The sequence below is a fragment of the Canis lupus genome, chromosome 15 (assembly GCF_003254725.2).
Source record: "Canis lupus dingo isolate Sandy chromosome 15, ASM325472v2, whole genome shotgun sequence".
NCBI lineage: Eukaryota > Metazoa > Chordata > Mammalia > Carnivora > Canidae > Canis > Canis lupus.
This window is the reverse complement of record NC_064257.1, coordinates 55,778,230-55,804,214: the sequence shown is the minus strand read 5'-3', so window position 1 is coordinate 55,804,214 and position 25,985 is coordinate 55,778,230. Positions and strand designations below refer to the sequence as shown.

At 41.4% G+C, this 25,985-nt stretch overlaps 1 protein-coding gene across 4 annotated transcripts in view; it reads right to left on the bottom strand.

The window, feature by feature from the left end:
* The window catches only part of RXFP1 (relaxin family peptide receptor 1), a 96,432-nt gene that overhangs the window by 44,483 nt on the left and 25,964 nt on the right, over positions 1 to 25,985 (bottom strand). For 3 of the 4 annotated variants that reach the window (XM_025439126.3, XM_025439123.3, XM_025439125.3), the window contains exon 2: positions 17,111 to 17,248. The exons of the other annotated variant lie outside the window; for it this stretch is intronic. In XM_025439126.3, coding sequence (XP_025294911.1) covers positions 17,111 to 17,248 — 138 coding nt within the window. The remainder of the gene's footprint in view (positions 1 to 17,110; positions 17,249 to 25,985) is intronic. 4 annotated transcript variants of the gene reach the window in all.

Here is a 25,985-nt window from a genome sequence, read left to right as displayed (position 1 = left end):
TTTTTTCAGAATGTTGTCAGGATTCTTTAAGGATGCATAAACATATGAGCAGATGATAAAAACTATAAAGTTTATCCTGATTTTAAAAACTAGTATTAAATCTAGCACTGATTTTTTTTAAAAAGATTTTATTTATTTATTTGAAAGGAGAAACAGAAATAGTGACAGAGCTAGCGTGAGAGAGAACAGGAGCAGGGAGGAGAGGGAGGGAGGACGAGGCTCCCTGCTGAGCAGGGAGCCCAAAACAGGGCTCCATCCCAGGACCCTGGATCATACATAGCCCACCAAACGAAAGGCAGGCGCTTAACCTACTGAGCCACTCAGGGGCCCCAAATCTGGCATGAGTTTTATAAATGATTTCTGCCATGGATGTATAATTCAAATCTGAGACTTGAATCCAGACATTACAACTTTGTTCAGTGGCATGGATTTGGTGACATGGTCTTTATCATAACCATGGTTCCAACTCTTATCAGAGGACTTCCAAATTATATCTTCAACCTGCACTTTTTCTACTGTAATAATATGTGATCAGTTTACTATAGGCATCTCAAATTCAATATTTTTAATATGCAACTCATTATATTTTTCCATATAATCTTTGTTACTCCTAAATTCTCTGGATTGGTGAATGGTCCCCACAATGTATCAAGTTGCCCAAAACTGAAAAGTAAGTTTCTGGGAATATGCTCATATCTGATGCAATATGATTTGTAATAATTCCCCCCTTCTCGAAAGGAGAAAAAAATGAGTGGGAAATATCAGGGAGGGAGACAGAACATGAGAGACTCCTAACTCTGGGAAACGAACTAGGGGTGGTGGAAGGGGAGGTGGGCAGGGGGTGGGGGTGACTGGGTGACAAGCACTGAGGGGGGCACTTGATGGGATGAGCACTGGGTGTTATTCTATATGTTGGCAAATTGAACACCGATAAAAAATAAATTTATAAAAAAAAATTCCCCCCTTCTCCAGGTTATTTTTTTATTTTTCCATGCTCATTAACTCCTCCATGAAGACCATCTTTGGAAAAGGAAAGGTATACTAACACAAATGCTATATATAACTTGTAAAATTAGACTTCCTTTTATAAAGAAATCCCACCAAATGCAAAAAATTGGAAAGAAGATTGTTTAAACATTGTGTTTAAAATATTCTCCTTCTGAACCTTGATGTCCTTCGACAGATGCGTGGATAAAGAAGATGTGGTCTATATATACAATGGAATATTACTCAGCCATCAGAAGAGATGAATACCCACCATTTGCTTTGACGTGGATGGAACTAGAGGGTATCATGCTGAATGAAGTAAGTCAATCGGAGGAGGACAATCATCACATGGTTTCACTCATACGGGGAATATAAAAAATTGTGAAAGGAATTATAAGGGAAAGGAGGGAAAATGAGTGGGAAAAATTAGAGAGGGTGACAAAACATGAGAGACTCCTAACTCTCGGAAAGGAACAAAGGGTAGTGGAAGGGGAGGCAGGTGGGGGGATGGGGTAACTGGGTGACGGGCACTGAGGGGGGCACTTGATGGGATGAACACTGGATGTTACACTATATGTTGGTAGATCGAACTTCAATAAAAAAATAAATCTTAAAAATAAAATAAATATTCTCTCTCCTTTAGCATGCTTCATTAGTTTTAAAACTGATCTATTACAGAAGACTTCAAAATAAAAGTAGCAAAGTAATATAATGAGATCTCAGTTCAGAGAGAGAGGAGTGATGGCCCTCCAGCTTACGAACTGCAGACTTTGGCACGAGACCTCAGCTGGGCACCAGTAACTAGGTGGCCAGTAACAATATCCTAGAAATGGCAAAACCCAGCCATCCCCAGCCTTTGACATCATGAGGATGACCTCAGGCAGAGAAACAGGAAGAAGGGGAGGGAATTGGAAAGACTGAGCTTGTACAGCTAAATAGAGACTACAAGTTATTGAGACCCAGGCAGATTTTGTGAAGTTGGCTCCTCCCCTTTCTCTACTGGGTTTAGAATGGCTTTGTTGTTCTTTAGAAGTTGGTAACTCAAATCTCTGTTTTCCAGACCTCGGGCAGCTAGGGTTCTTGTGATAGATAAGTTTCTACCTTTTGGATGCATGCAAGTGAGACTGGAAGTTTGCGGATACCCGTCTTGTGGGTATGTAGTGCAAGTTGGGGCAGTTAGTGCAGTCAGCCTCAGCGTTCAGTTTCACAGGTAGGGAGAGGATTGGGTGCACTAGTGACACACCAGTGACTAGTAGCAACAGCAGCAGATGCTTCTTGATCTTGAGCTTGCAATTATGGTGGTTTGTTTTCCCGCTCCTGACTCCTCTCTCTATAGCCTTTACAGTGATTCCATAAACAGCTTCTTCCCTGTATGAAATCTCTTTTTTTCTTAAGAGCTCCTCCCCACCCCCAAGCTAGAGTGGTTTGTTTCCTCCTCCCAGAGGGGATTGAAGATAACAGACTCTCAAGGATGGAAACATTGGATTGATGATCTGACCTGGTCCGTTTTGAAGATAATGGCAATACTGTCACTATCCGAAAATAGGACTCTCAAAATTTATGGTACACTGTGACAAAGAAGTTACTTAAATGATGTCTTAAGGCTTCCTTACAACATGCCTCTTGGAAGGCTACAGTCTGGCAAAGTGGTTGTTACCATAAATCATTAGAATGAAAATGAGGAATTTCAAGGGTTGTGGATTAGGATAGCTATGGAGATGTCTTGGAGAGATTAAAGCAAGGAAATGGGACAGGCCCAGGGTTTAACATTATCAGTTCGAGAAAGTTTAGAGAACCAGAGAGCTTCCATGACTACTCTAAGGTAATTTTTTTTAAATCTCTGTGATCTCAGGGTTGATGTTACCTCAAATCAGAATCTGATCCAATGGGTTACCAAGGTGACAGTGTAAGCCTAATTCATGTTTTGTTATCTCTTTTAAGTGAACTTTAGGACACTGATTTGGAAGGGAGGAGACCCCCTGAACTGTAATAGGACATTTGAATGTGTAGAGTTGAATTTGAATGCTCCAAATCCTTATCCTATGCAACCGTTCCTGTCAGCAGAAGCAGCTCCCTTCCCTTGTCCCATGAGATTGGCTGTGGTTTGTTGGAGACATGCTGGTTGCTTTACTTGAGGTAAATAACATGTGAGGTCTCTCCAGGCCCCACACGTTGATCCTTCTTTGTCATCTCCCAGCCTATCATAATCAGAGTCAGATCCCAGCACACCCCAGAAGCCAAACATTTAGGAAATAAAAAGATCGGCACCATAAGAATTTGCTATTTCATATAAGCAGAAACCCAAGGAAATTGTGTGGGAACATCTTCTGACTGTACTAGACCAGGAGGAGGGACTGTAATTTTGATTGGGCAAAGCTCTTTAATATGGGTTTCTGGATTCAATGCGCTAGCTCAAGCAGTAGTTTGCCAGATTGTTGACCAGAATCCAGACTCAATGTCACCTTGGGCTAAATAAGTTGAGAGAGAAATGCTTATGGGTACTGATTGAGTCACCAAAGGGGTAGATTACGAGGGATATGGCCATGTATTGCAGAGCTGCATTGGATACCATAGATTGGCTTGTCCAACCTCCGTTCAATTCCCCCTCCATCGGTGTTCCTGGAAAGCAGAGACTGAAAAGCTTACGACACTACCTCACATCTCCTATACAGCCAGGATCGGGTGTACTCACACGTTTTGGTTGGTAAAAGAAAGGTAGAGATCACTTTCCTATTGGTGTATCTAAAACAGAGACGTTGTATTAAGAGGCAATTGAGGGATCCCTGGGTGGCGCAGCGGTTTGGCGCCTGCCTTTGGCCCAGGGCGCGATCCTGGAGACCCGGGATCGAGTCCCACGTCGGGCTCCCGGTGCATGGAGCCTGCTTCTCCCTCTGCCTGTGTCTCTGCCTCTCTCTCTCTCTCTCTCTCTGTGACTATCATAAAAAAAAAAAAAAAAAAAAAAAAAGAGGCAATTGAAGCAGCGGTAGGGCTATAGGCTATTTGCGTTATCACCAGCTTTGCGGGTGCAAAGAGGTGGTTCTGTTAGCAGCAGGGGCAGCAGAATCAACAGTGGTGGTGTAGCCACTCAGTCTCTGGATTATGGCTTTGTTGGGGTGCTGTTGATTCAATGGCATCAATGGGAGCCTTGCTGTCATCATCCACTCTTCCAGCTTTACTGGGAATTTTGTAAGTATCTAATTTCTGTTCAACAGATCTAGAATGGGTTCTGTTTCATGCATTAAGCCCTGATAGATACAGAGACTATTTGAATTATTGGACTAAAATATGGTTTACATGTGATCGGACATCTACAGCATTTGGGGAGCTCAAGTATAAACTTGTGAGTGAGAACTAAACACTGCATTTTTTCCCTGAAACTCTGAGCTTTCATGTAGTTTAGTTCTGTGACCTCACTACAGAAATGATGACACTTTTCAACATTTCTCTGCATCTATTTGTTTCCTTGGCTGTCAGGTTTTGGTTTATGGCTTTGGCTTGTCCCCCTTTCCTGGTTTGGCTGTGTTTGTTGGCTTTTGGGCAAGTTTTTACTTTTAAAAACTTGGTTCATATCATTAGATATAAGAAAGGAGAATTCTGTGAGAAGGTTTGATTCCTCCATTTTAATAGAGAAGTTGGATGTTAGCACTTAGCACTAAAAGAACTTGTATTTAGCAAATACCTACTAAACTGTAGTAGGGACTTTATTTTGTCTGCATAGCTCTATTCGATCATTATTGTCATTTCCATGTACGGATGGAAAAACTGCTTCTAAGAAGTTTAAGTGAAACATTATTAGAAATTACTAGAGTTAAAATAATAAAATTATTTTCATATTCTCTTTTCTAGACCAAATACATGATTTATCAGTTTGATAGTCTACCTACAGAATTCCAACTTCAGTGTGATATCGGCTTTAAATACCCAGCTATTAAAAACTAAAACTAAATAAATAAATAAAAGGTTTTATTTTTACCAGCTATTACTATCTATTATCTATTTTTCTGTCGTCTATTTCGTTTCCATATTTAGGCTCTTACATCAGATTTGCATGAATTATACAAAAATTCATTTGAATAACAATCAGAAGTAGATATTAACTGGAATTTATGTTCACCACTATTGTAACTTGTGGAATCAGTGAAAGCATTGGAAATCACCAAAGTATTACTAAAAAATTAATTTAATAAAATAAAGTTTCATATTTATGTTATGATTTTTAACACATTTATAAATGTTATAAATAAAACATGTAAGATAAGTAATTTGTGCCTGGATATGTTGAGGTATTGATTATTTTTATAAGCAAGTTTATGGTGTATCTATGGAGCGAGGGTGGCATTCGTGTGCAAAAGTCTGAAGAATTCCTCCTTGCAGGCTGCCAGTGCCTTGTTGGCTTTGCAGGAGGAGAAGGAGGTACACACTCCACGTTCATGTTCCTGTCCCTGACACATCCACCCAGACCTCAGAAAACAGCAATGGATATTGGGTGAAGTGACAGTGTTCCAGAACACAGGGTGTTTTTGTGGTTAGTGTTTCACTGCCACAAGGGAATTTATGAGATCAGGGGGTTGGGGGAGTGCCCGCAGATGTTGATTGTCTCACTCTGGTTCTTAGCAGGCCCTATATTGAACTGAACTCGTACAAATGAACTATTTCAATTTGTGACACTTTTACCATTAACTGATAGTGTAGTGCTTAAAATCATAGGCTTGGGGCCCTGCACTAATCCTTTGCCCCTTACCATTGCTGGCTATTTTAAGGGGTTCTCTATATATGGCCTTGGTTGCAATATTTTGGTCCAACAAATCCACACAGTGTAGCTATTTATGCTGCTTCTCTTTTCTTTTAAAAAATACTTATTTACTTATTTTAGAGAGAGAGAGAGTGGGGGTGCAGGGAGAGGGTGAGAAAGAATCTCAAGCAGATTGCCTGCTGAGCGTGGAAGCCTATGTGGGACTTGATCCCTGATCCTGAGATCATGACCTGAGCTAAAACCAAGAGCTGGACATTTAACTGACTGAGCCATCCAGGAGCCTTTTCTTTTTCTTAATCCTCCTCCTTTTCTCTCTCTCTCTACCTCATTGTACCTAAACACAACACAGACACACACACACACAGAGTGGAAAAAAAAAAGAGAAAAAAAAAGAGAAAAAAAGGTGATATCAGGATAGATGAGGGGGATTTTAGAATTCAGAAAGAAACAGGACAAACCTGCTTATACTTTCCCAAAATAGAATATATCTTTTCCGGGGGGGATCTCTTTTTAAACAGCAACATTTTCAAACACACAAGCTTTTTAGTAATTAGCCTTCACCTTTCTTTCTGCCTTCCCAAAGCATTTACTTCTTCCCACCCATAACTTCCTCCCACCAGAAGGCAGGAATATAGAACATAGGAATTGTAGCCAAAATTGGAAAGTTAGCATTTTTAAGAAAACAGCTTAGTAGATGGGTTTCTATATTTTAAATCTTTCATTTTTAAGGACGTCTGGGGGCAGCGAGCAGAATGGTTTTTCATGCTTGAGTAATGATCCCACTGAAGTTTGTTTTTTTTTTTTTTTTTTTTTTTAAAGATTTTATTTATTTATTCATGATAGTCACAGAGAGAGAGAGAGAGGCAGAGACACAGGCAGAGGGAGAAGCAGGCTCCATGCACCGGGAGCCCGATGTGGGATTCGATCCCGGGTCTCCAGGATCGCGCCCTGGGCCAAAGGCAGGCGCCAAACCGCTGCGCCACCCAGGGATCCCCCCACTGAAGTTTGATTCTCTGATTTCTCTTGAGGCCTCACAGGGTAGTATAACAAGCACTGTCCTAAAAGAACATTGTGGTAGGGGTTATGGGTTCCTATGTATTGGTACTACTGCATGAATAGCATTGATGACATATATGCTTACTAAAAAAGAGATTTTTCTAGCTAAAATATGATGTAATGATGCTACTGTTAAAAAGGAGACAGTAGGCCCCAGGTGGTGTCACTGGTGCTAATCCCCATGTTGGCAAACCAAGCCTTAATACCTAACCTAACTAGTCTTAACTGCCCAGAAATGTGATCTTTAACCAGCCAACCTAAAATTTCCGGGTCAGGACTAGGAGGTAATCCGCTGATAAATCTCTTCTATTTCTCTTAGGAGGGCAACATTGCTTAAAACAATGCATTCTTTGTTAATAATTTCCTTTCCTTTTTTTTTTTTTTTTGGCTCCCTCTCTGGCTTTAGAAACCCTTCCTTTCTTTTGCTTAACAGTTTCTACCTGCTAGCTTGCATGCAGCTTACTTCACGAATAGTTAAATAAAGCCAATTTGACCAATTTATTTAGTTGAATACTTGTTATTTAACACAGTGTGGATACAAATTAATGACATAGACCGAGAAGAGGCTGATGGTGCATGCTGCATGAGCTCAGTAGATACTCGCTGAGTGAATGAAAGAATGAATGAATGAGGCTTTATCCTCAAACACACTTCAGAGAAAACCCAGTCTCTTATTCAACAATAAAATTTGGGAACTGAAGCAGTTTTCAAAAACACAGTTTTCCAGGCTCTTCTACTGGACATTCTGATTTATGTCAGTATGGGGTCTAGGGATCTATATTTTCCACCTGCTGTCACAGGTGAGTCTTAGAACATGTTTTGGGAGAACTGCACTATGAAATTCACCCCAGCCAGCTGGAGCCCTTGCCACATGCAGTGGAGCACAGCTAGATTTAGCAACAGAAAAATCTTGACAATCAGAAGGAGCATGCTTCTTCTCTTTTAGCAAAGTTGCTGTTAATAATGAGTTAAGAGCTCAAATAAGATTAATGCAAGTGATCCTTCATTTAAGGATATTTTGCTTATATCTTTCTTATTACGCTTACTATAGTCTGCTTCATCCCATGCTTATCTACATATGCATTTTATCTCCTTATGAGAGTATAGTGGGAAATAATCTTATAAACTGATGCATTTTTAATATACTTCAGTGACCACAAAGGTAGTTTTAGCATATGTAAAATATGGTATAGGAAATATTAAAATATTATTTCACTTGCACCAAGTATTTGTTATAATTTAGTTATGGAAAAGTGGATTACACATCCATCAGAATTTTGGACAAGGCACCCCCCCCTCCATGCTCTCAGATTCTCCTGGCACAGGTGTGGGGTGAGGGGAAGCAGTGGAGGTTCAAGGAATGAGGTCTGGATGCAAATGGGAAAGGTCCAGGTTTCTTGAATGCACTAATTTGTTATGGTGCTATATTAGGCTTTCCTCAAATAGTTTCCTGGGATTCTCCATGAGAAGAGAGCTCCATGGTGAAATATGTTTGGAAATGCTGCATCTTATATTTCCACTTAGGATTGACAATGCATGCTAGTAGGATGAAAGGAGAAGGCAAGCCTTAAAGAAATATCCTGACTTTTGTTAAATTCTTGTTATAAGATGCCATACATTTTGTAAAGTGTTTGCTTTTGCATTTGCACAAGAAAGAGTATGCCTAGATCACTGGTTTTCAAAATGTAGATGCAGGACCAGCAGTATCAGCATCACTTGGGGACTTTGAAGAAGAGCAAATTCTTGAGCATCATTCTAGAGGCAATGAATCAGACAGAAATTGGTGTTGGGGCTGAGCCATCTAGGTTTTAAGAAGCCTACTGAAGTTTGAAAAACCACTGCTCTGCACTCACTAATCACTTTTTAGGTATTCTGAATATGGTAATAAAATTGTGCATAGTGAAGTGAATCATTTCAAAACATTAACACGTATGATATTCATCTGCTGTGCTTGTTAAAATGCAGATTTCTGGGCTTCCATACTGCCTCCAAGATGAGCATTTCTAGGGGTAGAGTTCAGAACTCTAGCACCTCTCACTAGCCCCCAGGAGACATTGCTGCTGCTGGTTCTCAGAGCTGGCTTCCCAAGAGTTCCCATAAATTTGCAGGAGCCACTTCTGGGTACCTTGGATATTTGGATTTTGAACCAAAAGTTAAGGGACTTGAGTCTGTCTGAGAGGAAGCCAGAACAAGGGAGGGTATAAGAATGCTGTGTTTAAATGGTCTCCTTTTTAATTTTTTAAAATTTTATTTATTTATTTATAAAGATTGTATTTATCCTTTTGACACAGAGAAAGAGCACATGCAGAGGGAGCAAAAGGGAAAGGGAGATGGAGAAGCAGACTCCATCCAGGGCTCCATCCCAGGACCCTGGGAATCAGGACTTGAGCTGAACGCAGCCGCTAAACCTACTGAGCCACCAGGTGTCCCGGTCTCCTTTTTTATTAAAATTAAAGTATAAGTCCTATGGGTTATAGTGTACCTGCTTATTGACTAATGAATGAATAATTTATAAAGTTTGGATTTATGTAAAGTGGAGCATTCCTGATTCTCGGACATTTACTCAATTCTCAGCACCCATTCTTGGAACATATGGAGAATCTTTGTCTCAGAAAGTAATGATCCCCAAAGTAAAGGTGCCCCGGGTCATTAGAATAAGCCTTTGGATGCTGGCTGGCCATGCAGAATGATTCTCCCAACTAACTATGTGGGATCTCCTTGCATTGGAAATGACAAGAGTAATTTGATTAGCCTCTTTGTAGGCTCTTAAAATCTTTGGAGGCAACTCTGAAGAAATTAAGGGGGGGAGTTGACATCCTGGGCTTATTGTAGAGGAAATTAAGGCCACTAAAGAAACTGTCCGTTATAGGAAGAGTTCTTAGATGGAAATTTTTGTGAAGTTAACCCAAACATTGTTAAGCGTGGTTGGATAAACAAACTTGAGGTTAAATTGAGGTTTGTTGAGAAAAGGGGGAAAAAAAAAGAGAAGCAAAGCAAGAATCTCTTGATTATAGAGAACAAACTGATGGCTACCAGAGAGGAGGTGGGTGGATGGATGAAACAGGTGATGGGATTAAGGCGTGCACTTGCTGTGAAGGGGACCAGGTGTTGTAAGGAAGTGTAGGTTCACAGGTGGTATATGCCTGAAACTAATATTATACTCTATGGTAATTAACTGGAATTTAAATAAAAACTTAAAAAAAATAAACTGAGGTTTGTGTGTACAGAAAAGTCAAGGGTTCAGTTACTTCGGTATTTCCAATGCTATTTTGAGAATAAGAAATAGAAAACCAGGTATTTTTGAACACACAATGTATGGTTTTGTATTAATGCATATTCATGACCGATATCACCTTTCCTCTTGCATTACCTTAAAAAAGGTAAGCCACCAACTCTAAATGGAATATTCTAAAATGAGAAAAGCTAAGTTCTACATCAAACTGCCTGGTGTTGCTGTCATTCAGACAGCTGTATAAAAAGCTGTATTTAGGAAATGAAGGAATATTTGGTTTTCTGGAATTTTCAATTCAGGCCCAACGAAAAATTAAAGGAGTCCTTGAATACACTTTAAACATTCTTAAAATCCTTCTACAATGTAAAAATATATATCACCACCATCACACTCATAAATAAATACTGTTTATCTAATTCTCATAGATTAGTAAGTGCCAAGCCAGTGACAGGAACATATTTTGGGGTATTAACGAAGTTTTTCTTCCCTTGAATTTTTTGCATTCTCTGTTCTTTTTCCTACAGCAAGCAGCTAAAATTTTCCACTTTCCTTGCCTGGGGAAAGGACCACGCAGAAGCTTGTAGATAACAAAAGGAGTCAGATTCTTGGCATTTGATCTTCAAAGGCCTATACATGAGCACTGATTCTGAAAAACAAAAAAGGGTGGGCTTTGCCATTCCTACTCTGCACCAGATGCCTGGACCAGAGAGAGAGAGAGAGTAGGAGGGTCCTCTTGTCCTCTCTTTTCCTTTGCAGCAGATTCTGGGGAAACCAGAACCTCTTTACCTTCATTACATCTGCAAAGATGTTATTTCCAAGTAAGATCACATTCTGAGGTTCTAGTATACAAAATTTTTAGCAGGTACTAACCTACTACACCATTCAAAATGTATTAGAAGAGATTTCTATTTCCCCTGTGGATTATAGAAATACCAACATGGAAAAAGAAGAACAAATGTCTTCATCTTTTTTCCTGTAGACATCCTTTTCCTGTGCTAAAGTGAGGAATGTTCAAGGAAAGAGTCTACAGGAGGGCAGCATCAGAACTTGGGTCTTCATAATAGAGTAATTCAACTTGGCTCCAACAGGGGGATGAGGTTGGGTTGGTGTAACTTCCATGGGGAGCCCTTTTTGTACAACCATCTAAAATACAAAAGAAGGAATGCTAGCAAATTTGTAATCTGGAAATGCAGAGTTCTTTTTAAATAAGCATCTAGAGGTAGTGAATAAATGCCATAGTATCTGACAATTTGATTCTACTTTAATATTTCATTTCTACTACTGAGTAAGCGCACAGTTTAAAATGGACATAAGTGATTTCTACATGAGGGTCCTCACCTTTTTATAATTCAGTTCCCTTGTTATTTACCCAGATGGATTCTCCCAAGTATCTGAGTGTTGTAGCTGCAAAAGTAGAACGTCCCTCTTTTTTTCTGGTTTGTCATTGTTGCAACAAATACTGCTCTAATGATTCCTAAAGACATTTTTTTTGGTCTCTAGCCTGTTTGTATCTGTGATAGTTCAGAGTAGAGATGAAAAATGGGTTAGTGTGATACATAGCAAAAACATATGCAAATTGTATGAGAATTATATCAAATGGTGTAACTCAGGGGGAAAAACTGTACATTTCCATATTGAAGTTTATCAGTAAGGATCAAAGTTATAGAAATGGTGCAATTGATTTTGACACGTGTATGTCTACATATGTCTATAAATTCTGTATTGCCCAAATGTTTTAGGGAAAAAGGGATTCTTGTGGATGCAATGGAAAACTTTAAATCATTGCTTTTGTTTGCATTGTGTCCATGAAAAATGTTCAGTAAGTAGATGTGTTATACTTTTTATTCTGAGAAATTTTATTTTATTTTTGTATTCAGTACACTATTCCGTTATTGAGAAATTATTTTTTTAAAGAAAATTGGGAATTCAATAGCTAAATAAGAGTGCTTGTTTCAAAAGCCTGTGATAACACAAAAGTTGTATTTTTTCCCTAAATATATTTAGTTCACATTCCAGTTCAATACATGGGGAATCAGTTTAATTTATTTAATGGTGTTTCATTTTTTTTGATGACTCTGCTAAATTTTATTACTACTATTTTGATTTGACTTACTTTAGTAATTATTATTGGTGTCAATGCTAAATAGCTTGGAAATATTTTTTAGGATGTATTTTGAAAGTTCTAATTAAAAAAAATTAAAAAAAAGTTCTAATTAAGGAAAAGTCCCCCCTCCCATTACAAAAAAGATTAAAAAAAAATTTTTTTTTTCATTTATTTATGGTAGTCACACAGAGAGAGAGAGAGAGGCAGAGACATAGGCAGAGGGAGAAGCAGGCTCCATGCACCGGGAGCCCGACGTGGGATTCGATCCCGGATCTCCAGGATCACGCCCTGGGCCAAAGGCAGGTGCCAAACCGCTGCGCCACCCAGGGATCCCCAAAAAAGATTTTTTTAATCTGGCAATATACTGTTAAGTTGTAAATGATCCCTCTAAAAGTGATTTTTGGCTGTGGGTTTTTCTTTTATTTATATGTTAGGATACTATGTTTTATGTGATTGTAAATATATTTAATGCTGTTTATTCAAATATGCATGAGGTTTACATATTGTGAAAGGAACCAACTTTCTGACTTAATTTAATTAGCAGTAAACAGAATATAAACATGAATATCTTAAAAACGAACAGACGGGGAAACACAAATTATCTGGATACTGTAAAAAGAAAAGAGAAAAAAACCTACGGCTGGTGAAGGGAATTCGGTAATGAGATGCAAGAGAAATAACTGCATTTCATCATTTTTATCAGCTGGGCCCTAAAGCTGGTGGTAAAATTCTGTTATCCTTCCAGATGTTCCAGTCTACTCATGCATGTCAACGGACCACTGTTGAGGTTTTGACCAGAGTTCTGTGTGTGTGTGTGTATGTGTGTGTGTATTTCTAGAGGACCGTAACCAATACAGCATCAGTATTTCTTAAGGAAACTAACACATTTGATAACAGTGATAATGGAGTTTGTTAGCGAGTTAGCGTGTTTGCATACCAGGTCGCGAACACCTGTTTCTAGTTCATTTCTACTGTTGCTACTATTTCACAGGCATTCTTCACTTTCTACTCGGTTGGGTGTAGGCCAGTGGTTCTCAAAATGCAGTGTGCATTTTATAGTTTCCAGGGGATTCACAGAACTCCCTGAAGATTTTCTTGAACCTCAGGGTCTATTTGAGCATAAAATACAAGCCACTATTCTGGGATACACAGCCCAAGAGTAGAGTAGGAGTGGCAGGTATCTCCTGAGTGCTACATAGAAATTAAAAGCAATTGCTTGTTTTTTTTTTTTTTCTTTTCCTTTGGAGGTAAAGATATTAAAATCTGTTTAACAACCAGTTCATAGGGGATCCCTGGATGGCTCAGAGGTTTAGTGCCGACTTCCTCCAGGGCGTGATCCTGGAGACCCAAGATCAAGTCCCACATCAGGCTTCCTGCATGGAGCCTGCTTCTCCCTCTACCTGCGTCTCTGCTCTTTCTCTGTGTCTCTCATGAATCAATAAATAAAATCTTAAAAAAAAAAAAACCCCAAGAACAACCAGTTTATAAACCTAATGGGGTGAGCTAAATAATAATCAAAATCTAATTTATGAATATCATGATGGACTCGGTTTGAAAGAGAAAAGAATAGAGGAAAAGACAAGCATGAAATATAAAGGGAAGTTGGGAGAGAGTGAAAAAAGAGATGGTGACAGTTAGGGAGGCAGAATGGAAGTGAGAAGACCCATGGAAATGATGAGATGAAAGAGAGAATGGGCCTCAGATCCACAGTGGAAAAAACACTGGGAGGGAGAAAAAGTCAAAGAGGTAGCAAAAAGAAGAAATCACGATGGACGGATCCATCCTAAACCGATTTTTGTTCCAATTGGTATTGTTTCACAAGAGTTAAGCCCATGCTTGTCATCAGAATTCAAATTCTAAGTGTAAAGAAATACACCTTAGTATTTTCCCTGTTATATTCTATTAAAATTCACCAGGATAATTAACCAGGATAACTAACACAGTTAAATTCCAAATATACAAATCTACACAGTTTATTTTTTCCCCTCTCCTTAAATAAACTATAATTACATTTTCGGGAGATGTGGGAAAGCTTACCCACCCCCTGACTATCGCATAATCAATAGGATACACGTGCATACACACCCATGCACACACATATCTGTTATATAAATATATAACTACAAGAGTATGGAAAAATGTCATTTCTTCATATATGAGCTCCCATTTCAGTAAATAAAGAGACAAACCATGGTTCCTAGAAATTTTAAAATTATTTATCAGACAGGACTTTCTAAAGTCACCAGGTGGGGACTCTGAGTCACTGAGAGGTCTGTGGGAAGAGCAATGATAATACCAACGGGGGTAGACTTTGCAGAAGTGGCTGCAGTTGCTGGCTTCCCTCTGCCCGGGCCCCTCGCAGTGTGACTTTGCGGTCCCTCTCAGCAGGAGGGAGGGGCCACTTCACCTCTGGAAGCAGGGCTGGCCTTGCGACTGGCTTGCACAGGGACATGGGGCGAGTGTGCCATTTTTGAGTTTAGGCTTCAAGAGGCCTTGTACGCTTCCAGGTCACTCCTGGGTGCCGTGTCCCTACCATGAGAACAAGCTTGGCTTAGGCCACTGAGGACCAGAGCTGAGTCACCCTGATTATCTCAGCCGGGCCCCCAGGCCTGACGACAAAGCTGATCCACAGGTAACCGCAGGTGCATGAGAAGGTCCAACTGAGCTGAGAACTGCCGGGCTGTGCCCAGCCCGGGTTGTTGACCCACAGAATTGCGAGCCACATAAATGATTGCTTCTTATGTCACTAAGTTTGAGATCATAACAGCTCGCTGACACCGTTACCGCATGGCATGCTAAGTATGCGTCAACTACTGGGCTAAGCGCCTTAGATACAGTATCTCAGTGAATCTTTTTAAGACCGCGTGGCCACAGATACTTTTATTATTCTCATTTCCCAGAGAAGAAGACAAGACATTTTTACCCTCTTCATGGCCAGAATTGAGGTCCCGATCTCCCCAGCCTGACCTCTGCGCTCCAATGCCACAGTGCCTCCCTCCGAATTTGCTGGTTGGCCAATCTGAGAAACTTGAGTAACTAAGGATTATCACTTATCACTTTGAGGATTGTTACCTTTGTTACTTGAATTCTTTGAATTTAGCACTAGAGCAAGAGCTCCCCAGTTTTTTTTTTTTTTTTTCTTTTCACGGAGTAACTACTTTTGGTGGTGAATTTCCTTTGCCACCAAGTTTTTTCCTGCTTCCTGTCAACATTTCAGTTGGTGGGAAGCTCTCAAGCCACCGATCTGAACTACTCCAAGCTGGAGGGGGAAGTGGCTGGCAGTGGGCCGAACACTTGATTCTTTGTGTGTGTGTGTGTTTAAATTTGTGCAGTATTCAAGTATTTTATACATACATAAAAGAAGAGGGATCCCTGGGTGGCGCAGCGGTTTAGCGCCTGCCTTTGGCCCAGGGCGCGATCCTGGAGACCCGGGATCGAGTCCCACCTCAGGCTCCCGGTGCATGGAGCCTGCTTCTCCCTCTGCCTGTGTCTCTGCCTCTCTCTCTCTCTCTCTCTCTCTCTCTCTCTCTCTCTCTGTGACTATCATAAATAAATAAAAAATTAAAAAAAAAGAAGAAAACATATATGAGTAGTCATCCGAATCAAAGGTGATGGCAGCTTAAGCTCACCAGTTTCGGTGTGTACTGTTGAGTTCACCACCACCACCTAGAGACAAGGTTCTGAACCAAGAAGTGTTAATTCCTTCCAAGTGGTGCCTTAAAATGTGTCTAATACTTGAGGGAGGGAAAACAGGCAAGTCCTGTTCAGCATATAATTTAAGCAGCACTTTAGATGGTTATGCATGTTTTTGTCGTCCCCCAAATAGTACCTTCTTTCCCCATGGGTGAGAAATCTCATTATTTTTTACATTATTAACCAAAGCTCATTTTCCTAGCAAGTCAAATCCAGCCAATGGAAGTTCTTTTACAAATTTGTGTTTTCGAGGCTTCAGAATTTGAACAAAATTCTCACTGAAACCGAGTTTTCCAGGTATTCTGGTGGGCTGGAAGCCCCACGTGGCTTCCAGGGATTCTAGGTAGGATTGTTGGTTAAGTAATAGGCAAGCTGGACTTACTGCCTGTTCTCTTCTAGGGGGTCTCATTTGCCCTTAGAACAGGAGCAAGCAAACGATGAGAAAGGGCAATAGCTGTTAACACTTAGGTAGTACCTGCTGTATGCCTCCCGTCTCCTAATCCCTTACATTAATGTTCCCAAATTCTCTTGCTGTGGGGACAACTTCCAAACCCCTTTCTAACATGAGGAAACCGAGGCAGAGAGCGGCTCAGGCGCATCCTCCAGACCGCAGCCGTGGTTCCGTGGGTGCCGGGTTCGAGCCCCGCAGGCAGGCTCCAGGCCGCGGGTCTCCCTTTCCGTCCGCGCCGCGCGTTCCGCCTGGAGGAGCCGACGGGCGGCCCGTGGGCGGGTCACGCGGTGTCACGGGCCCCACCGTCCTGCGACCCCGGCTACGCCAACACGCGGCCAGAACCGGCAGCTGGGGCTCAGGAAGGGGATGCGGGTCCCTGGGCCCGGGGGGTTTCCGTCTCCATTCCCGGCCCCTGCAGCCTCACCTGCCCTGGTCCCCGGAGGCTTCCCCGCCCCCGCAGCCTCCGCAGCCTCACCTGCCCTGGTCTCCGCAGTCTCCTCCCCCCGCAGTCTCCGCAGCCTCACCTGTCCTGGTCCCCGGAGGCCTCCCCCCACCCCCTCCTGCGGCCTCCGCAGCCTCACCTGTCCTGGTCCCCAGAGGCCTCCCCCCACCCCCTCCCGCAGCCTCCGCAGCCTCACCTGCCCTGGTCCCCGCGGCCTCCCCCCACCCCCCGCAGCCTCCGCAGCCTCACCTGCCCTGGTCCCCACAGCCTCCTCCCCCCGCAGCCTCTGCAGCCTCACTTGCCCTGGTCCCTGGAGGCTCCCCACCCCTGCAGCCTCCGCAGCCTCACCTGCCCTGGTCCCCGCGGCCGCCCCCCCCCGCGGCCCCACTCACCGCAGTTGTCCTCGTCGGCCTGGTTGCCGCAGTCGTCCACGCCGTTGCAGTGCAGCAGCTGCGGCAGGCACCGGGTGGTGTTCCCGCAGGGGAAGAAGCCCAGCGAGCACCGGGCATGCTGGCCGCCCCCGGGAGCCCCTGGCGAGGAACCGGGAGCGCAGGTGAAGGCGCGGCCGTGCCCCCGCCCCCGCCCCCGCGGCCCCCTCGCCTCCTGGCCGGACACCGGCGCCTTCCCAGGCCTCGAGCGCGTGGGGAGGCCTTTCCCGGGCCCGAAGACCCAGGGCGCCCCTGCCCGGGCGTTGGCGGTGGCAGGCGCCCCCCCTCCCATGCCCCAACCAGCCCCCCTCTTCCTCTGGAACGTCCGCCGTCCTTGCCAGCCAGCTCCGTCCCCTTCCCCTTCCCATGGCTTTAAAGGTCAGGAATGGAGGGGATCCTGCTAGAGCGAGGCTGGGCTGCCCCCGCGCAGGAGGCCCGGGGGTGGGGGTGTGGGGGGGTGTGGGGGTGTGGGGAAGGGATGGGGGTGTGGGGGTGTGGGGGGTGTGGGGGTGGGGGGCGCAGGCCTGGCCCCCGAGCCCGCAGCTCCCGGCCTTGCCGTGGCCCCTCCGCCCAGTGCCGGGCACGTAAGGGCCCTCGGGGCCTTCTCTGGCTCAATAACTGACTTCCTTTTAGGGCCGAGTCGAGGCCCTTTGCCTGCATGTAGCCGCCGAGGGGCATCTTGGTTGCTCCCAACTGGGCAGCGATGACCACAGGCGCCGCAGACATCCATCCGCAGGCAGGCTTTTGCGTGGGTATAAGGGAACTGTGCCGTTTTGAAACCTCAGATTTATATGGACTTTAAAGATTATTGGAGACTCCAAATGTGATTCCGTTGTGTATTATCCTTATCAAGTCTGCACACGCTTGGAACTTTCCAGAATATTGTCGATTATGAGAAACAAGAACAGAGCACTTTGAACGGTCAATAGCATTTGTTATATAAAAATGTATTTGTGATCTGTCGTCAAGACATGACAAGAATAAAAGTGATTATTTGCTCTGTAAGATGTAGCAGGGCGTTTTTATAACAGGGCAAGCGACGTTTTATAGAGAAGAAATCTAGCTATGTCAGGTTTTGACGGTACTTGGCTGTTTCAGAACACATCATTTGAGGAAGGAAATAGTTAAATCTACATAATAATGAACTATGTTGAATCAGTGTTCTCGCTTGTGAAATTATTTTAAAATGATCCATATTTTTTTTCAATAAATTGATTGGAATGAAGTCAAAGGAATTGTATACTTTTGTGTACAGGATGCCACTGTTAGAACATCACGCATTTCAGAGACCTCAGGGTATATACAATAAAATAAAATAAAATAAAATATAAAATAAGGTTAATCTGTGTTGATACTGACTTTTGATACCTTTATTAACTTTTTAAGAACAAACTTTAAAAATCAAGGGTTTCAGGGGACTCTGTCTGCCTCAGTCCGTAGAGCATGACACCCTTGATCAGGGGGTTCATCAGTTCTGGCCCCTCATTGGATAGATAGCTTACTCAAAAAAATAAAAATGGAGGGTTTCAGAAAAATTCTTTGATGAATTGTCAGCCTTCAGCCACAGTTACTGTTTGAAGATGTTTTAACTAGACACACCTGCCTGTGTTTCCATGCTGCTGGTTTGAAAATTCTTCTCGAGTAACTTATTTTTATGGACATTATGCTTTCATGTTGTATCTTTTTTTTTATTTTTAATTTTATTTTATTTTTTTATTTATTTATGATCGTCACAGAGAGAGAGAGAGAGAGAGAGAGAGAGAGAGAGGCAGAGACACAGGCAGAGGGAGAAGCAGGCTCACTGATGTGGAGAAGGAGCCTGATGTGGGATTCGATCCTGGGTCTCCAGGATCGCGCCCTGGGCCAAAGGCAGGCGCCAAACCGCTGCGCCACCCAGGGATCCTCATGTTGTATCTTTTAAGTTTATGTATAGAAGCAGCTACAGTTCTTCAATGATTATGTCATGAAATTAGTCCTACATTTTCATAATGGTATGATTCAAAGATATATTAAAGTCTTAAATAGTGATACTTTAAAAATAGCTTTATTTTGAGATGATCTCAAAGTTGCAAATATAGTATGAAGGATGATTTTTTTCCCCCCGAATCATTTGAGAGTAAGTTCCTGACCAGATGCTCCATCACCCCTAAAAACTTTGGTTGTGTTTTTTTCTATAAACAAGGACATTCTCCTACATAACCCCACTCAGAACCATCAAAATCAGGAAATTAACATCAATGCTTTACTACTATTTCAACCTCAGAATCCATTCACATTTTGTGTTGCTCAAGAGTCCTTCATAGTAAAAGGATCTACTTCATAAACTTTGCGTTCAATTGTCACATTTCTTTAGTTTCTTTTGATCTGGAATAGTTTCTTAGATGATAGAGTTAAGGGACCTGTAAGTGATGATTATAGGAAAATTTTGTGGAGGTTGATATTATGCCACCCCAAAATATGCCACTTTGGCATAAGTATTATTTTAAACTAAAGACGGTTAAAAAAAATAAAAGCAAATATAGGAAGAGCTCTCCACCCTCCCCCCATCCGCCTAAAAGCAGGGCATCAGTTTCCCTTTGTGAAGGGGTCTTCCTCTTCCCTCCATATGAGGGAGATGTCACTGGAGATGGAAAGTTGGCACCAAGGTGAGTCTGCACAAACAAACCTTACTAAAATAACCCCTTTCTTCCCTCTCAGGATTAAAATCTTAGGGGTTTCAATAAAACATTTTTTGCAGGCTAAGTTCCTAGTGGTTTATCATGAAAGGAATAAAATTTAGCTTTTACTTTTTGACAGACCTTGACAGAAATGCACAAGCACTTAGAATTTTGTCAAGGGAACTCATGAAAACGCCAACTCAGTGAAATTATAACCCTCCTTCTGTAACAATCTGAAAGGTTAATATGGAAAATTTTAATGTGGTTGCTCTGAAGTTAATGCCTTAAGGGCATCTCTGGTCAGTTAAATTTAAAATAAAGTAGGAGAGTCTAATTGGTACATTTCATGAAAATGTTTATTGTGTTTCTGTACAGCTATGACTTGCGTAAGCATTAAGGTAAGTTTCATCAGATTCTATAGCTTATTTCCAGTACTTAAAAATCCTTTTTACAATCTATGGAAGATATGCAGTATTCTATTTTCTCAGATAATTACAGCATCAAAAGTATAGGGAGTTTACTAAATACCTTTTTAGGGAGTAAAATAAACACACATGCACAAACACATGCACACAAGCCAGACCCAAACACACAAACTTTCTCTACATTCAGTCCATTTACCTTATTTTATTATCTTTTAAAAAATTATTTATTTATTTAAAAGAGAGATAGCAGGAGCACAGAGAGAGAAGCAGACTGCTTGTTGAGCAGAGAGCCTGGCTCGGGCTTGATCCCAGGACACTGAGATTGTGACTTGAGCCGAAGGTAGGTGCTTAACCCACTGAGCGACCCAGGTGCCCAGAGTCCATTTATTTTAAAAGATAGATAATTTCTATCTTAAGTGATGACCTCCAATTAATATTTAAGGTTCTTTAAAAACAAAACAAAAATACCAGTCGTAGCAGAGGATTGTTAAATATGTGGGGCAATTTCAGAACTATATATTCACATATATATGTTGAACAATAGCCAGTATAATTTGATCTCATTTACACAATATAAGGGCTGTATAATACTTGTGTTTATAAAATGCTGATGTGGTCACAACAAACTGTCAACAGTGGTCATCTTTGGGAAAGGAGACCAATAATTGCAGGACAAAGGGGAAATTTCACTCTGCAATTTATATCTTTAAGAGAATCTGGACTTGTTTTTTAAAAGCGACTATTCCTTTAATAATAAGAAAATAATCTGAAGTTATTTACAGGAATTCAAATGTGTAGAAACTTGGCTTCTCAGCTTTAGATTAAACATCTCATTTGTAATAGTAGTTAGCTCTTTTTAGACCTTTTGAGACAAGGTAATATAAGGTGAGTGGTTCTCAGTCACGGATGATTTGTTTCCTGCACTTTGGGGAACAAGTGGCAAAGTCTGGAGACATTTTTCATTGTCACGACTTGGCAGGGTGGGGGTGGGGCGGGAAGGGGGTGCCATTGGCATCTAATAGGTAGAGTCCAGAGATGCTGCTAATCATCTCCTGAAGCGCAGGAAAGCTCCCTCAAACAAATATTTATCTGCCCTAATGTCAGTAGTGCCCAGGGTGAGAAGCCCAGGGCTCGGCATTGTTGAAGAATCAATGGAAAAGCACTCCATGCCAGCAGACTAACATAGGAATTCACTTGCAGGACGGGCAATCAATTAATTAATACTCAGTGGCCTTTTCTCTTCTAGTGGAGACTCTCCAATGGATTTTAAGAGATTTTAGAGGTGGATGGACATTACCAAATGGAGGGACTAGTGCAGCTGCTGTGTCTCTGGAAAGGTTGTGATTGCTGTTGTTTTGACAGTTGGGAGAGAGGCCATACCTTGTTATGTCCACCAATGCCAGGGCAGTTAGAAGGAATAAATTCTTGACTACAAGGATTATTAAACAATGGACTGGGTTACTAAGACAATCTCTGGAGGTTTTGAAAAATTGGATAGATAATTTAAGTATATTCTGCCAAAAGTAAAAGAATCAGCCACAAAATATTTTCGGGCTTCTTGAACTAGTTCCATGAATCTATGAATAACAAAACAGATGTTTAGAAGAAGGTATTATTCAAAAGAACATTTTTAGATGTGTGCGCTCTGTATACATTAAAAAATATTGAAAAAAATTCCATCATCTATACAGCAGCCAAAATAAATTCATTTGTCCTGACAAAATCCAGGTACTCAACAACTCTTAATGATATTGCCTCAACCCAGGTTCCCATTTTAAATATTTTATTATGATCTTTCTCAAAACTTACACTGCTCCAGATAAACTAAACTTAGTTTCCCAAGAATTATGCCTTTCTCTAGGTGAATGGGATTCAGAACACACTTACTGTGGGGTGCCTGGGTGGCTCAGTCAGTTAAGCGTCTGGCTCTTGATTTTTGCTCAGGTCTTGATCTCAGGGTTGTGAGATTGAGTCCTGCCAAGGCTCTGTGCTGGGTGTGGAGGCTGCTTGGGATTCTCTGTCTCCTCCTCCTTCTGCCCCTTCTCCCCACCACTCCCCACCCTTGCTTATCCGCATGTGCATGCTCTCTCTTTAAAAAAAAAAAAAGATTACTTGTTGTGATGAGCACTGAGTGATGTAAAGGATTGTTGAATCATTATATTGTACACCTGACAGTAATATAACACTATATGTTAATTATACTTGAATAAAAAATATATATACTTGAATAAAAAAATACAACACCCTTCTCCCAATAAAAACAAACCATCATTCCAACAACAACAATAAAGAATTATGACTTTATTGCTGCCTGTCTTGATTCCAGTCTGACTTAAGGCCTCACACAGAACTGACCCAGGGACAGACTATTTGCAGTCCCCAAATGTGTCGTGCACGTTGCTGTTTCCTACCAACAAAATGGCAGTAAATAGGCAGTGAGTTTTCCTTATTTACCTGCCAATATTCCATAATTTCTTTAGGATTCGTGTATCACCTTCCTCTGAAAGCTTCTATTTCTTCTTTAGGCTGGATTGTGTACCTCTTCTCTGTTTTCTTAGCATCCTGTACCTGTCTCATTTCAACAGCCCCCTGTTGCACTATATTGCAGTTGTGGTCCACATATGTCCCTTCTGTCAGCATTCTGGAGGCAGAGAGACTGTGTCTCAAATCACAGTCATATTCCCTGTGCTTAGCATGAGGGTATAAGATGGCAATAAATACTTATGAAGGAATGAAGGAATAAGTGAATGAATGAGAATGAAAGATATGTGGTGAATTGAATCAACTGGCGATGGACCGAATTTTCATTAGCACTTTCTCACCAGCTTAATAGTTCATGCCCCATTTCACTCATACCCTCCCTCTGTATCATTAGCCTCAGAGAACATAAGAACATGCCATTAAAAATAACTTCCCATAAAGACCAAGATAAAAGTACCTAGAAAAACTAGGCAAAATACGTTTCGTTTTATTAAGCTCATGTTTTTCATTAAATTTGATCTGATATCTGAAAATCTTGACTTATATGGCAACTTATTAGATATATCTCCCGAGGCCAGAGAAACAAAAGCAAAAATGAACTATTGGGACTTCATCAAGATAAAAACTTCTGCACAAGAAAGGAAAAAGTCAACAAAACTAAAAGGCAACCTATGGAATGGGAGAAGATATTTGCAAATGACATATCTGATAAAGGGCTTGTATCCAAAATATATAGAGAACTTATCAAACTGAACACAAAACAAAGAAGCCAGTTAAAAGGTGGGCAGAAGACATGAATGGACATTCTTCCAAAGAGAACATTCAGATAGCCAACAGACACATGGAAAGACGCCGAACATCACTCATCATTGGGAAATACACCTCAAAATTACAATGAAATATCACCTCACACCCGTCAGAAGAGCTAAACTTAAGAACACAAGAAATAATGGGGTGTTGGTGAGAATGGAGAGAAAGAGGAACCCTTTTGCGCTGCTCATGGGAATGCAAACTGGTGCATGCATTCTGGAAAACAATATAGAGTTTCCTCAAAAAGTTAAAAATAGGACTAACTTATGATCCAGCAATCACACCACTAGATATTTATCCAAAGAAGACAGAAATACTGATTTGACGAAATATATGCACCCCGATGTTTATAGCAGCATTATTAACAATAACCAAATTATGGAAAGAGCCCAAATGTCCACCAACTGAAGGAATGGGTAAAGAAGATGTGGTATATATAAAACATGGAATATTGCTCAGCCATCAAAAATAATGAAATCTTGCCATTTGCAACAACGTGGATGGAGCTAGAGAGTATTATTATGCTAAGCAAAATAAGTCAGTCAGAGAAAGACAAATTCCATATGATTTCACTCATGTAGAATTTAAGAAACAGAACAAATGAACATGGGGGAAAAAAGAAGAGGCAAAACAAGAAACAGATTTAACTATAGAGAACAGATTGATGGTTACCAAGGGGAGGTGGGAGGCGCTTAGAAGGGGATGGGTTAAACAGGTGATGGGGACTAAGGGGAGCTTGTTGTGATGAGCACTGGTGTGTATGTAAGTGATAAATTGCTAAATTCTATACCTGAAACTAATATTACACTATGTTAACAAACTGGAATTTAAATAAAAACTTGGAGAAAGAAAAAAAATCTTGGCTTATTTGTGGGGTCTTAGAACTTGGTGGGATAAAGTTTGAAAATAGTGGCTGAAGTTTTTTCTTTCCTGAAATTTTTTTGTTGCGTGCGCTCTTCACTTATTTCAGTGATATTCATTGTTTCATGAGGTGGGAAAGTACAGCTGAAAACCAAGAAATACAACACTACTGGAATTAACTTATAAACTTTTAGATGAAGCATTATTATTGAAAGCCTGGATTTCCATTGCAAGAACCAGACATTTTTTTTTAAAGATTTGTTTAAGAGAGAAAGAGAGAGAGAGAGAGAGAGCACATATGGTAGGAGGGGCAGAGGAAGAGGGATAGAAAGAATCTCAAGCAGACTCAGTGCTGAGTGCAGAGCTGGTGGTGGGGCTTGATCCTATGACACTGAGATCAGGACCTGAGCCAGAACCAACAGTGGGATGTTTAACTGACTGAGCCACCCGGTGCCCCTGTAAGAGCCAAAATTTTGAGGAGAGAATGTTTCTTTTCCTTTCAGCTCCAAAGTCTGATTTGTGTGGAACTTAGAACATAGAGTTTATAATAAACCATGGAGTGAGAAAGGATATGTGATGGTTAGTTTTATGTGTTTACTTGGCTAGGCTCTGGTACCCAGTTTTTCATTCCAATACTAACCTGGGCATTACTGTGAAGGCATTTTGTAAATGTGATTAACATCCACAATCACTTTAAGTAAAGAAGATTACACTTGATAACGTGGGTGGGCCTCATCCAATCAGTTGAAGACTTTAAGAGCAGAAATTGAGGTTTCTCTGAGGAAGAAATTCTGTGGACCACAGCATCAGCTCCTTCCCAAGAGTTTCTAGCCCTATAGATTTCAGACTTGCCTAGACATACCCCACAACTGAGTAAGCCAATTTACTGAGATAAATCACTATATTTATCTATCTATGCATGTATATGCATACACATGTACATATATGAGCATATATGCAAATAATATAAATATAAACAATCATATGTATGTATGCCTGTGTGTGTGTGTGTGTGTGTATATATATATATATATAGAGAGAGAGAGAGAGAGAGAGAGAGATTTAAAAAAGCGCACGTATCCTATTGCTTCTTTTTCTCTGGTAGAACCTTGACTGATTTAGCATATGATAAGGCAATTTTCCTGTCTCCCAAAGGTAAAGAATTCATCAGAAGGCAGAAGAAAAGGTATTGGAGGAATGCCTCCCATTCCCCTGGGCTGGGACCAAACAATCTGGAGGGAAGAGCAAAAAGTAGTAGGAAATTGTGCCCTGGATGAGTAAAGAGATCACAAACTTCAATGACCTTCTTCACCCTTCACCACATGGTTTAGCCATGGTAGAATAAAAAAGAGATGTGGCGTATGTAAGGACAGAGACCCGAGGGCTCCTTTTTTACACTCTCTTATTTTATGAAATCCAGGACTGGAATGGAAGTGTGTCTGGAACCTTACAGCCCTCCCCAGGGAGGACAGAAGTAGCCAGGAGTGAGCTAGCCGAATGGGAGAGGTCTCACGAGGGGGAGGAGGAAGATGTGGCCGGACCTGGGGGAAGCAGCCTTCAGGACAGTGTCAGGGAGCAGATGTCTCCACAGCAGATATGACAGGG